The sequence below is a fragment of the Myodes glareolus genome, chromosome 4, assembly GCF_982192425.1.
Source record: "Myodes glareolus chromosome 4, mMyoGla1.1, whole genome shotgun sequence".
Lineage (NCBI taxonomy): Eukaryota > Metazoa > Chordata > Mammalia > Rodentia > Cricetidae > Myodes > Myodes glareolus.
The window spans coordinates 24282600-24295556 of record NC_142029.1 but is presented as its reverse complement, the minus strand read 5'-3'; the positions used below and the strand labels follow the sequence as shown (position 1 = coordinate 24295556).

General features: G+C 50.3%; 1 protein-coding gene across 3 annotated transcripts; it reads right to left on the bottom strand.

Moving 5' to 3' along the window:
• Positions 1 to 4: 4 nt before the first annotated feature.
• Positions 5 to 12176, bottom strand: Rasl12 (RAS like family 12). Of its 3 annotated transcripts, none has more exons than XM_085689242.2 (6): positions 12002 to 12176; positions 11663 to 11737; positions 9968 to 10024; positions 4941 to 5014; positions 4096 to 4286; positions 5 to 1923 (listed from the first exon to the last, which is right to left on the bottom strand). In XM_085689242.2, exons 1-6 carry the CDS (start codon positions 12102 to 12104, stop codon positions 1665 to 1667), a joined length of 759 nt encoding a protein of 252 aa, XP_085545368.2. In that variant the 5' UTR covers positions 12105 to 12176; the 3' UTR covers positions 5 to 1664. The 3 variants fall into 3 exon arrangements, with proteins under 3 accessions (XP_085545368.2, XP_048279775.2, XP_048279776.2); XM_048423818.3 differs by having other exon boundaries at positions 5 to 1927; positions 12002 to 12170; XM_048423819.3 differs by lacking the exon at positions 11663 to 11737 and having other exon boundaries at positions 5 to 1927; positions 12002 to 12168.
• Positions 12177 to 12957: the final 781 nt, after the last annotated feature.

Below are 12957 nucleotides of genomic sequence, written 5' to 3'. Positions count from 1 at the left end.
TTCGTTATTTTAAAAAAGTCTTTTATTAAAATGCTTCTCCAGGTGGGCAGTTCAAACGCTGGTGGTCTACAAAGCACACACTAGTGGCTTGGATCAAATGTACAAAGTTCAGTCATGTGTGTACTGGAAGCCTTAATTCCAGCACTAGAAAGTCTGAGGCAGGTGGATCTCTGTGAGCTCAACTCAAGCCTCGTTTGCATAGTGAGCTCCAGGACAGACAGAGCTACATATTAGAGAGACCCTGTATTTAAAAAAATCAAGAAAGTACAAAGTTCAGAGTTGGCCTGTTGGTCAGGTCACAGGACCAGAACTTGTAGCACATGCTCCCCATGACCTCAGCATCTCCAGCAATAGAACAGAGCTGAAGACTGGGTTAGAGATATTTCAGTCCAAGCTCCTTGGTCTGTTGGCCTGTTGGCTGGGAGCCGAAGAAACAGGCTTCCTAGGTTAGGATGCCCGGCTCAGTCCTTCTAATGCCCCCTCCTGAACCAGCTCATTTAGTTTGTGTTAAACAGTGAAACAGATGTAGCCCCGCCCATCAGCCTTCTCACATCTGGGACTTGGTAGAACACCAAATGGTTGGTGCAAAAGTCCACCTTATTAATCCCAAACACTTAGGGATCTCGCTCCCCAAAGTGGGCTATAAACACTCTCCATTGCTGAGGGTCCTAGGTTCAACCAGACCAGACTGTACCTACCTAGCATTGAGCAGGCCAATGGTGCCCACGAGAGGGCGTTTGTTCCCGCCAGCTGTGGACTCCCTGAGGACCATCACTGGGCAGGATGACTTTCTGCAGCCTTTGTCATTAAGCCCAAGAAGGGTGGTCCTGAGGGGGTCTACTAATAAAGTGGCCACAAGAGTCCCCCAAATGCTGGTGGGGAAAAATGCTAGGGGCTCCCTAGTCTGGACAAGCCACAGCCCCTTTCTGCACCCTTCACTGAGAGCGAGAGTTGAAATGCTCCCATCTCGTTCAGCGCCCTGTCCAGGCTTTCCCATTGGATTGTTTTAACTGGATTTTTCTTGGATAAACTCTAAGGTTTGTAGCCTGGGGTTTTGAGAGGTCAGAAGACATGGGAGGCACCAGCTCTGGGCCTCTGAACAACTGCCCTACCTCTTTCTACCACCAGGAGACAGTATGACCTCAGGGCCAGCCATCCTGTAAACTGTTAGCCGCCTTCATAGACAAAGCTTTGAACAGGGGTGCAGCTGACCTATCAGGGGCTGAAGCAGGTAGAAGTCACGGCACAGGATATGCACAGCAGTTCTTTCTGCTTGCAGCTGATTCCAGATCTCTGACTTGTAACGGGGCAGTTTCTCTCCAGGGTGGTGGATGCAGAAGTTACCATGGAGCCCAAGGCCTGGAGGCACTCAGTGCAGCATCCCTGCCTGTCCCCTGACTCACACAGTGAGCATGTAGAGACTGCTTGGTGCTGGAGGTGGAGTCTGCTATCTACCAGAGCATAAGGGCCTTTGGTTCAGCAGAGGGCAAGCCAGCTCCTGCCCTGCAGCCCCAAACATCGGTGAAGCCTAACTTTCCCGTAGAAGGGTCCTCAGAAGATCTTGAAGCCCTTCAGTAGGGTCAAGGTGGGTGCCTTGCGCTTGCTCTGGGCACGGGATGACTTCACAGTGACCAGCTTGGCCTGGGCCACCGTGGGCATCTCCTTCAGGCTGATAGTGGAGAGAGTGTTGAAAGTACAGCTGGCCAACCCATGTCGGGCTGTGAGCGGGGTCTGGTGAGACAGGGCTTTCTCCTCAGAGATGAAGAGGGGCCGGGCCATGGGGCTCTTCTCCAGCTCCCGCCGTACCTCCCGCACCGCCTCATGGAAGACGTGCTGCACGTGCTCAAAGTCCAGGCAGGCAGAGACCTCAAAAAACAGGCACCCAAATCTGCCTGCCAAAGCCGCTCCCTCCGCCTTGGTGACCTGCCTGGCGAGGAAGCAGGGTGAGGCAGTCAGGAGCATGACCTTCTGAGTCAGGGAGGGAGGGTCCCTCCATACCCATCTCCCCACCCAATTGTCTGGGCTCATCTTCACCTTCTGAATCTGTTTTCTCATCAATACAACAGGAGAATGGCACCCACCTCTGGGAGCTGTTAGAACTAAGGAAGACAATTTACATGGCGTGCTTAGCATAATACCTGGCACAGACTCAGCACTGAATAAATGGGAGCTGATATTGCTGGAACTTAGGAACGAATATGAAGAAAAGGGAAAAGAAGAAACCAAATTCTCCTATGCTGGACTCTGCCTGTGGCCAAAGGAAGAAAGCCATTGCCTGTCTCCTCAGGAAACGGACACCCTTAGCCCTAGCTTGAGGGACTGGTATTAGGAAGAAACAGTGGTTTGCACTGAAGGGGGCCGCACCCCTCAGATTACTCAGGAAGCCTGTTACTGGCAGACTCTTGGATGTTTTGTCTGCCTGTCCAGTTGAGGGCCGGTAGAGAGCAGCCATGTTGGGAGAGCAGAGGAACAGGACAGGGGTGCTGTGTGCGCTCCTGTTTGGTCCTCTCCGCCTCCCGCGAGGACAGGATAGACATTTGCAAGTGGAAGGTCCCATGGGAACGGAGCTGGAGAAAAACTGGCTCTTGGGAAGCTCGTACATCCAGACAGGGACTCCTCGGGACTTGAGGCCAAGACTGCTTACCGCCACCCATTGATGAGCTGCCCCAACCACCGTGCTCCAACCACGGCACAGCCCAAGTTGGGAGGAGATACCAGGGTAAGAATGGGGGAAGTTTCTGGACCAAGGTTGATTTGGCAAGAGCAAGGGGACAGGAGACCCAGTGTGCTGCTGAGTCCTAACCTATTAATGTTGCATTCAACTGAAAAGGAAGTGGGGTAAACCATCACGTCTTGTATCCAGGAAACCAGGGCTGCTTCATTCAAACCCTGGATTCCTGCTCATTCATTTGCAAGCCATTTTTCAACAATCTCTTTGGTAGACATTGGGGTTAAAACAACATTCTGTAGTCACCCCTCCCCTGCTCCGTGTCCTAATGAATGTTCTCCCTCTTATTCCCCTGTCCAGTCTTCTGCTCGCTCTTCCAGGCTCGGAGCTATTTCAAGGCCCACCTTCAGCAATGTACCCACGGTACAACGTTCCTTATACCCCAAGATGCAATTTTTCTTGAAGGTTGGACCTCCCATGAAGAAGGCCCCATACCATCACAGTTCCCTTTCAGGAAAACCACAACTCTCTTCTCCCTCTGCCTGAGTGACGTGATCTGAACAAATCCCAACCTCAGTCACTGGGCCTCTGGGGTCTGGGAGAGCAAGAGCAAGCTAAGAGCAGACCGGGACTAGCAGAAGGCACCACACCCAGCAGGTGTACTGGCCACATGGAACAATGTCCACGTTGGAGAGTCTCAGTTCCATTGCTCAAGTGTAGGCCTCGGTGTCAAGGGCCTCGGGGCCAGGCGGGTGACTTGGATGTGTGGGGAGGGTGGAGGCAGAAACCACAGGGAGGGGCAGGGTCTGTGGTCCGCTGAAGGAAGCAGGCCCCACCTCAAAGCATTCCAATTCCAAGTCATTGAAAACATTGTGCCAGCCAAGCAAAACATGGCTGCAGTATTCTGCGGCGATCTGCCCTCTGGCCCAGTCTGTGACCTCTAGTTCAAGTCTAAGCCTTTCTAAGAGAGGCCTGCCCTCAGCAGCCTACTGTGGCAACAAGCCTGGGGTGCCATGCCTGGATGAGGCAAGGGCTGGTTGGTTGGACCACAGCAAACACCTGATCCAACGAGCAAATTAGACCCTCTCCTTGGGGTTGGAGTTGGGCACCAAATGATGGGTCAGCTGCTGGGGGGAGGAGTGCGCAGAATGTCACATAGCCTCAGGCAAGGCTGATGCAAGAGACACTGAGACTCCTAAAAGGAAGGGGTGCCTTCTCTCTTTTGCCTATTGGAGTCCAGCCCACGTCCTAACTGGCCCAAGGGTCTTTCCCTGTCACTGGTCACCTAGGAGACAAACTCCCAGCATAATCCCTTTACCTGAAGTTGACAGCACCGCTCTTCTTGGCATCAGTGGTCCCTAGGAATATCATTCTGCATCCATAGGCAAGCGAGCTTTAGAAAAGAGGGCTAAGATGCCCGCACTCACCTGTACTGGGCCATGTCCAGCTTGTTGCCCAGCAGCAGAGCAGGGTAGCCGCGCTGTGTCTCCTTGGCATGCAAGGCCAGCAACTCCAGGTAGCTGCTGCTGCCCTCAAAACTCTGGCGACTATCGACGCTGTAGACCACCAGGAAGGCATGGGCCCAGTTCAGATAGCGCTCGCAGTTCCTGGGGGTGTCCTGGATTGAAGGAGAGGAATCCAACTTAGGGGCAGGAGAATGTGGGGGGAAAGGCCTTCACCTGGGCTGTCCTCTCCACCTCCCGAGTCTGTGTATATTGTCCCCAGCAGATCTCTGCACAGGGGCACTTCAGTGTTGATTTGGCTCAGTGTGAAAAGAGATATTGTCTTATGAGCCTCCTCCCACCACCCAGCCAGAGACCTGGAGACCTTGGCCCCTTGGGCACTGAGTCAAAGATTTTGGCATGGCCCTCCAAGGATCTGCTGTCCCTGAGTACTGCTGGTTTTGGGTCAGGTCCAGACTGCCCCTTTGGCCTCTGAGAACTGACTTCAGCCATGGCAGGGGGTAGGGAGGACTTGGAGAGATATGCTGGGGAGACAGGCTGGCACACTCCAGTTGGAGTGTCTGTGTAAATAGGCATGCACACGTGTGTGCTTAGCCTTACAGCCCAGGACATCTGGGCTGATGTCAGCAACCACCCTTCTCGTATGGCAAATGAAAGATTCAGGCCCAGAAAAGTCAGAGCCCCATTCAGGGTCACACAGCAACCTGGAGCCTTAACGGGATCCAGATTCCCGTGTGAGGTCGGAACTTGGGAGGCTGCACGGATTCGCGGCCCTCTCTGGGAGATTGAGGGAATGGGGATAATGTTACCGGGTCTGCAGTGTCCATGACCCTCAGGTGGACGGGTTGGTGGTCCACAGTCTCCTCGGAGCTGTAGGTGTCCTCTGCAACACAGATGGTCAGCCAGGTCAGAGGCGTGGCAGCCCACTCAAGGAATAGACAAGGCCAATGTGCCAGCTTCCTTCTGTGCTGGACTCCAGTGTAGCCTTGACTGGCCCTCGGGAGCTGCTACCAGGCCACTGTCCCTCTTCATTTGTCAGGACTGAAGCATCAGCGACCACTATATACCACCTCCTGGGGGACAGGCTATTTCTGTGGTGTAGAGTGTACGGCCCATTGGCTCAGTAGCAAAGGCTTGGTGCTTCCTCCAAGAACCTCAATTTTCTCCACTCTCTGTCCCTTTCATCATAGTACCTGGTCCACAGAGAGTCCCCAGAGGACTTCTTTCCTCAGTAGGAGAGGAGAGAATGGAAAGAGAAGCTTATGGCAGGATGGAGCGAGAGCTGTCAGACCTCACACACAAGTTCCACTGGTTTATAAATCATCCTTATCAAATCGACAAAGTGATGTTGGATCCAAGCCAACTTCGGGGAAATGGGGAGAAAGCTCAGTGGGGTGAAGTGGTTGTTACACAAGCATGAAGACCTGAGTTCAAGCCCCGAGCACCCATGTAAAAAGTCAGTCATTGGTGTGTGCGTGCCTGTAATCCTCACCCTGTGAGGCTGAGACAGGAGGATCGCTGGAGATCGTTGACTGTCAGCACCCCCCTGGGCTCATGGAGACCCCAGTCTCCAAGGAATAAAGCAAAAAGCAAGATGCTTTAATGCCTCTCTGGCCTCTGTGTGCATACAGATCTGCAAACTTGCACACACTCCTGCACGAACAGAGCACACACATACACTGCACTCCTTCCCAACTTCCTTTTCTTTTCTTTCTTTCCCTTTTTCCATTTTTCTTTCTTTCTTTCTTTCGTTTTTTTTTTTTTTGTTTGTTTGTTTGTTTTGACAGGGTTTCTCTGTGTAGCCCTGGCTGTTCTGGCACTCGCTCTGTAGACCAGGCTAGCATCAGACTCATCAATCTGCCCGCCTCTGCCTCCCAAGTGCTTGGATTAAAGGCGCGCACTACTGCCCGGCCAGAGCTAACAGTTTTCAAGCCCTCACTCTGCTTGGCTTGCCCATGAGCTAGCACGTTTAACAGCCCTATCTTTCAGGACTGTGGGAGAACTGCTTAGTTCTCCAGGCTTGGGCCTGGCCCATAATAAATCCCTGAAAATGGCAGTGAGAAATGTGTAGGACCTCCAAGGTTAACAGGGCAGGTCCACATTCCCAGGTAATTTTTTTTCTCCTTTTGTTTTTATTTATGTGCGTAAGTATATGGAGTATGCATGTATATGTGCATATTCATGTGTGCATGTATGTGTAGAGGTCAGAGCTTGACATCCGGTGTCTTCTTCAACCTCTTTTCAGTTTATTATTTTTTTTAAAGAGGTTCTACATTTATTTTTACTTACGTGTATGTGTATGTGTGTGCGTGCATGCACACGTGTACACACACAAGATGTGTGCTGATGCCCACAGAGGCCATAAGAGAGCACTGAATTCTCCAAAACTAGAGTTATAGACAGTTATGAGCATCCGACACAGTGCTAGAAACAGGACATGGGTCCTCTGAAAGAGCAGCAACTGCCGATGACCACTGAGCCATCTCCAGCCCCACTCCTCCACCTTACTTTTTTTTTTTAAAGATTTATTTATTTATTATACAACATTCCTTCCATGTATGCCTGCAGGCCAGTTGAGGGTGCCAGATCTCATTATAGATGGCTGTGAGCCACCATGTGGTTGCTGGGAATTGAACTCAGGACCTCTGGAAGAGCAGTCAGTGTTCTTAACCTCTGAGCCATCTCTCCAGCCCATCCACCTTACTTTATGAGTCACGGTTTTTCACCGAACTTCCAAGAAGTGACCGGATAGATGTCATTCCATTCTAGGGACCCACCTGTCTCTGCATACCCAGTGGTGGAATTACAGATGCATGTCACCATACCCAGTTTTTCGCATGGGTGCTGGGGCTCTGAACTCAGGTTTTCACGCTGATATGGCAGGCATTTTACTGACAGAGTTATATCCTTAACCCTTATGCTCACTTATTTTACAGAGAAATAACTTTACACTCAAAGAGAAGTGACAAACTAACGGAGTTCCTACCTGCTCTTCACCCTGCTTTCCCCAGTGTTAGCACATCACCTTATATAACCACAGCTCAATCGCCAAACCGGGAAACGGATGCTGGTTCTGTACTATGAACTAAATTACTGACCTTATTTGGATTCCACCAGTTTTTATTTCTTTTTTTAGTCTTATGACTTTAAACCCAAGAAATCAGACCGTGGCCAGGGGTACAGAAATGTCACTGGCATGCTAACGGTTGCTTCTCCTACTCCCAGTCTTCCCTGGCACGTGTACGTGGGTACACTTTCAGTCCCCACCTTTCCCTGGGTGACCCCTCTAGGCAAATCTGAGGTGTCCTCTGCCTTCCTGGCAGTGGTCACTGTGAGAACAGCACCCCTAGCCCTGGCTGAATGTCGTCACACACTCCTCCCTGAGGGTTGCTGGCACTCAAGTAGACCTGGACACACGCCAGGCCCACTAACATCCAACATGAGTCACAGACAGCTCTTCGTCCCCAGCCTGCTTTGGGGACTTGGATAAATAGCTGCTCTTATCCAAAGAGGAAAAAAAACTAATGGAAAATATGCCCCAAATGTGTAACTATATTTGGCCCAAGAAGAGCTGTTGCTGGATGCCTACATTGTGTTCATACATTTTATTTTTCAGCCGAAGTTGCCCTTTAGGCCTTCCCTCCAAGCAAAGTCCTGCCTCGCCTGGTGACAAGCATTACTCTAGCTGTAGCCCTCCTGGTGAGCCTCCTGATCTTTTGTTGTCTCCACTGTAGAAAGATGACAAGGTTGTTTTAGGAGGCTGAGGCAGGAGGATTGCAAGGTCAGTCCCTGCCTGGGCTACGGAATGAGTTCAAGCAAGCCTGTGCGATGTAGTGAGCCCTTAACTTAAAACTGGGAGGAAAAAAAGTGTGTGTGTATGGGGGGGGGAACTACAAATCAAATGCAGAGTGTGGATGCATGATACATGGTGTTCATTTAATCCCCAGTAATGGGGTGGAAATGAACGTGGGCCTTCTGGGATGCCTCCCACTGTGACCCTTCGTTCCTGGCTAATGATGAGTCTACTGGTCCTCCAGCTATGTCTGACCTGAAGTATCCTATTCTGTAGGAATTCTAGAACAGATATGAAAAGTTGGATGAGGTCGTCGGGTGATTGGCCTCAGGAGCTTGAATGGCAGCTTCTCACCCAGGCATAGTGATATAGTAGTCAAGCCTACCTTGACTCTGGGCACTTTGATGTCCTTAAAATAGTATTTTTTATAAAAGGCACCAAAAAAGTTCTGCCAGATCAGGTGGCACCTCAGACACAATGAGCATCCATGTCTTTACAGGAGCAGGATGGAGGCAAATGATGTAAGAAGCTGATGTTCCCAGTGGAACCAGGCAAGAACATTCTAGCACCCTTGCCCACCCAGGGCAGAACATAGGCAGAGCCCTTCTATGCAGTCTCTAGCTCCCAGCAGCTTCAGTCACAGTCCACAACAAGACACAGCTCCAGCAAAGACAACTCAGTCCCACTTTCCATATGGGGAAACTGAGGCTCAGAGAGCCCAGGGAAATAAACTCTTACATGGAACTCTACTTCTGAGTCCACAGACAGGAAGTGAGTGGACCTTCTCCTCCCTTTGAACCTGAGGGGGTTCTGTGATGTTAGGCAAGTCACTGAGTTCCCTCTGCCTCAGGTTCTTTCTTATAAAGAGCTGTTTTAGTCACATGTGCCTGAGACATGCCCTCCCCTTTGGGTCCCACCAAGACTTTATTTAATATTTTTGAATGGGGAAACAACTCGACACTATTTTCAAACGGCTAAGCTCATTCAGACACCTCATTGTTCTCAATGAACAGTTTATAAATAAGGATATTATGAACAAGAGCTAGAAGTGACTTTGATGCTAAGCAGATTCTAATTTTGTTTGTCTTGGGTATTAGGGTTCCATGTAAGAGTTTATTTTAGGGGATGGTTCTTCTGTTAAAAATAAGTTTCACAACATAGATCTCACGAATGTGGGGGACTCTCAGCAGCACACACGAGAAGCCATTTAAGGAGGAAGAAAAAAGTAACTATGCACCAAGAGTCCATTGGGGTCAAGCACTGCCTAATGTGTACTATGTTCCTAATCCTCACAGTGATTCTCTGATACAGCTATGCGTGTGCTCCTTCAGCAGATGAGGAAATGGTAGCTCGGAGAGATTAAGTGACTGTCTCAAAGTTACCCAGTCAATAAATGTCAGAGCCAGCACTCAGACTTAGCTTTTCACAATTAATTTTAGTGGGGAGGGGATGGCTCAGTGTTGAGAATAGTTGTTACTCTTGCAGAGGACCCAGCTCCATCCCCAGCACCCATACGGTGGTTCACAATCATCTGTCACTCCAGTTCCGGGGGATCTGATGCGCTCCTCTGACCTCCACAGGCATCAGGCACACACATGGGACACAGGTACACATGCAGGCAGAACATTCATCAACATAAAATAAAATAAACTCTTAAATCTAAAACAAAACGAATGTTCCCTGGTTCAAAGAATGTCCAGCACCGGTAGAGAATGCCTTAAATAGCTTGTCTGCCTGCCCTTGGGAGAACACAGAGTGAACATTTTGAAGAACTGTGCCTGTTTGGATGTGGACATCCTGCTATTTAAGAAAAAAACATTCTTCTACAGTCTCGTTGCATTGCATAGTTTAGGGCAAACAGTCTCAGCCCCTTGAACTGGACCGGCCCCCCAGTTGTCTGGTGTGCATTGAATCATCCCAGTGGTCCCACCCTTCCACTCTGAGATGCACAGTGCTAGTCAGGGCCCACCCATGGGGAGGCCCCAGGGGAACATCCAGGTGGGGCCCAGGCAGCAGGAGGCTCAGAGAGGAATGACTTCTTACCCAAATTGGGGTCATATTCGCTGATAAACCTCTTGGTGAGAAACTTCACAGTCAGGGCTGCAAAAAGAGGAAAGGGGTGGTCTCAGACTCCTGTTGGGTCTGCAGCTAGCTCCCAGGACACTGTCCCTCTCACTTTAGACCTCTATGGTCTCTGGCTGACCCCACGCTTGGCTTTCCAAGGGCCTCAGGCTGCAGAGCAGAGAAATTGGCTCAGAAGGTGTAGAAACGAAGTGCCAAGCCCCACTAATTGCATGAACCCTGGGATTATTTTCTAAAAGTTATTCAGAGCAAGAAAGGCAGCAAAAGGCGTGTCTCACCAAGGCGTGTCTGTGAACAACCAAATCCAGGGTCAAGACCCTACATCTAGTTATCCTGAGGACTGGCGAGAGCCCCAACTAAAGGGACATGTCTCTCTCCCACTGGGGACAGGTCACACTGATTCTGTAGCATGGGGCAACAGGCCAAAGACAGTAAGTAAAGAACTGATTGACTATTGCTAGGAAGGTCTGAACCCGAGGGCATGAGTTTTCCAGACAAGGTCCAGGACAGATTAAGTCCCAAGTAAACACACTCCAGTTGGAGTCCTCTACACTTAGGGCTTTTGCTCCTGGTGGGATTTCCAGACCCTCTGGGGTAGCTCTTGAGAACGAAAGCCTTGAAAAAGTAGTTCTCTCTCCCGAGGAGAGCGCACTAACAGGATTGCTTCTGTTCAGAGCGTACTGCGTAAAGGCAAGGGTCAGCCAAATATATTATGCTGGGCTCTTGATAGGATTAAAAATAAAATGCTTTTGAAGGATTCCTAACACTGCCAATTTGCAGACTAATAGCCAGGGGATACATACTTCAAACTTTCTGGTGCTGTAGCCACGTTGGTAGAGCGCTTATCTACCAGGCATGAAGCCCTGGGTGACATTCCCCAGCATTACGTAAACCAGCAATGGTAGTGCGGTTTACAAGTCCAGCTCTTGGAAGGTGGAGGTGTAGAATTAGGACTACAAAGCCAGCCTGGGCTACATGAGACTCTGCATCAAAATAAAAAATAATTCCTTCATCTGTTTAGTCACTAGTCGACCTATGGTATTGACTGAGTTACTGGGGACAGGTTGGTTTTCAAAGGAAATCCGTATTCTGGGTCTCCCCTCTGAGCCTGGGGTGCTGGCTTCAAACTCAGAACAGTTTCCCTGGGGATCTCAGACAGACAAAGAGAAGGAAAGCCACAGCTAATGAGTCCTGGTGGCCATTCACTGCCGGCCGCAACTGAACAGCCAGGGGAGCCCCTTCAGTCCCCCGTCTTCAGCTGTCTGGATCTTTAGTGGCAGGTGGCAGGGCAAACCCTCCTTTTGGAGGTCTCTGTGATAGTTCTAAGAAGTAGTGAAGCTCAGGTTTGACAGAAATTATCTCAGTGGTGGGAAGCCCAAGATCCAGGTTCCTCAAGGACAACTCCCTGGCACCTGGGACCATACTCTCATGTTTCCAGAAAGTCAAGAGTGGTCTGGCTTGAAACAAATACATTTGATAAGAGAATAATCTGTTTCAGAGTTTCAAGGGTTGGCAGTGGGGGAGTGAGCCTGAGAAATTCTAGTCTCTACTGACTTCTACCAAGTATCTTGGAGGAAGTGGTGAGGGGGTGGGACAGTCCAGATCAAGGAGTAGTAAGGATGTCACTAAGTTCAAAGGGGACCCAGGGCTGGAGACCTGTGCCAATAGGTCTCTTTAGTGTCAGTTGACAAGACTTGGCTGCTGGTCCCAGGATGGAGATGAGCGGAGGACCTAAGAGAAACACAAAGAGAGACAATTTTGATGGGAACAGCAGGAGTCACAGGTACCGAGATGAGCGGCAGGGGAAGAACCAGGAAGGTAGATAAAAGAGATTGGGAAATCGAGAACAAAGTAGTAAGACGAGAGTGGGAGCCAGCATCAGAGAAACTGAGGCAAAAATCAAAGTCACAGGGACTCACCCAACCACCAGGGGAAGCAAGTCTCTGGGAGCCGTGGATGAAGCTGCCCCCATCCTCCGCGCTCCGCGCCACTCACCAGACTTGCCCGCCCCGCGGCGCCCCAGGATGGCCAGGTTGACCTCGAGGGGCAAGTTGTGCGGCCCGCTGCCCGCTCGGGGCTTGCCGAACACCGACGACATGGCGACGCTGCAGATGGCCACGCCGGTCTTGGGGGCTGCTGGGCTGCGTGCTGCGCGGCCTCAGTCACCCTCGGGCCCGCCCGTCGGTGTCCGCCTGCTGGAGGAGGGGCGTGGATGGGGCGTGGCCTTCACGCTCCAAACACCTTTTAACAGCAGCTGAGCTCTGCTCAGAGCACCCTGCTGGTGCCATTTTTGCTTTAGACCACAGCCAGCTCAACCTCAGCAACTCTACTTCTGTATTTTGCTCTGGGGATTCTAAGTAGCATCGCTGCACAACTCGGGCTCCTGGGACAAAGGGTTTGTGCCTCTGGCTAAGACTTCATGGCCAAGCATTTTGGGAAGCTAGGGAAGCCTTGTGGTCAGTTGGAGGCCAGCCTGAGCTAGCTATAAGAGTGAATTCCAGTATAGCTTGAGTTACCTGTGAGACCATCTCTAAAACAAACAAAATGCTTCACTCATGCTCCTGTAAGTAATCCTAATTGAACTCATTGGGCGGCCAAAAATTAATCAAAAGGCATGAAAATAGATAGGAGGCTAATTGGGAAGAGGAGGGGGACAACTGAGTGGTAGGGGTGTGAGAGAGGGAGTGAGGAAGAGAATATGATCAAAATACATTATATGCATGTGTGAAAATGTCACAACAAAGCCCATTAATGTGCATAACTGATAATATGCCATTAAACCTTAAAACAACATAAAGCAAGGTCAGTACATTTACAGACATTCCCAGAACTATGAACTTTGATGGATTAGGTCTTTGCTTTTGTTTTGGCCGGTGGTGCTCTCTATGTGCTGAGTGTTAGAGTCTGAACGGCCCTTCCATCATGGTGTCAGTTGTGCTAAGGTCTGGGAA

Coding starts and splice junctions, on each gene's coding strand:
- Rasl12 (XM_048423818.3), bottom strand. CDS start 12,104: ATGTCGTCGGTGTTCGGCAAGCCCCGAGCGGGCAGCGGGCCGCACAAC. Junction 10,025..11,662: donor AAAGAGACCTATTGGCACAG/GTCTCCAGCCCT, acceptor CTCTTTTTGCAG/CCCTGACTGTGAAGTTTCTC. Junction 5,015..9,967: donor CGAATATGACCCCAATTTGG/GTAAGAAGTCAT, acceptor TCTGTGTTGCAG/AGGACACCTACAGCTCCGAG.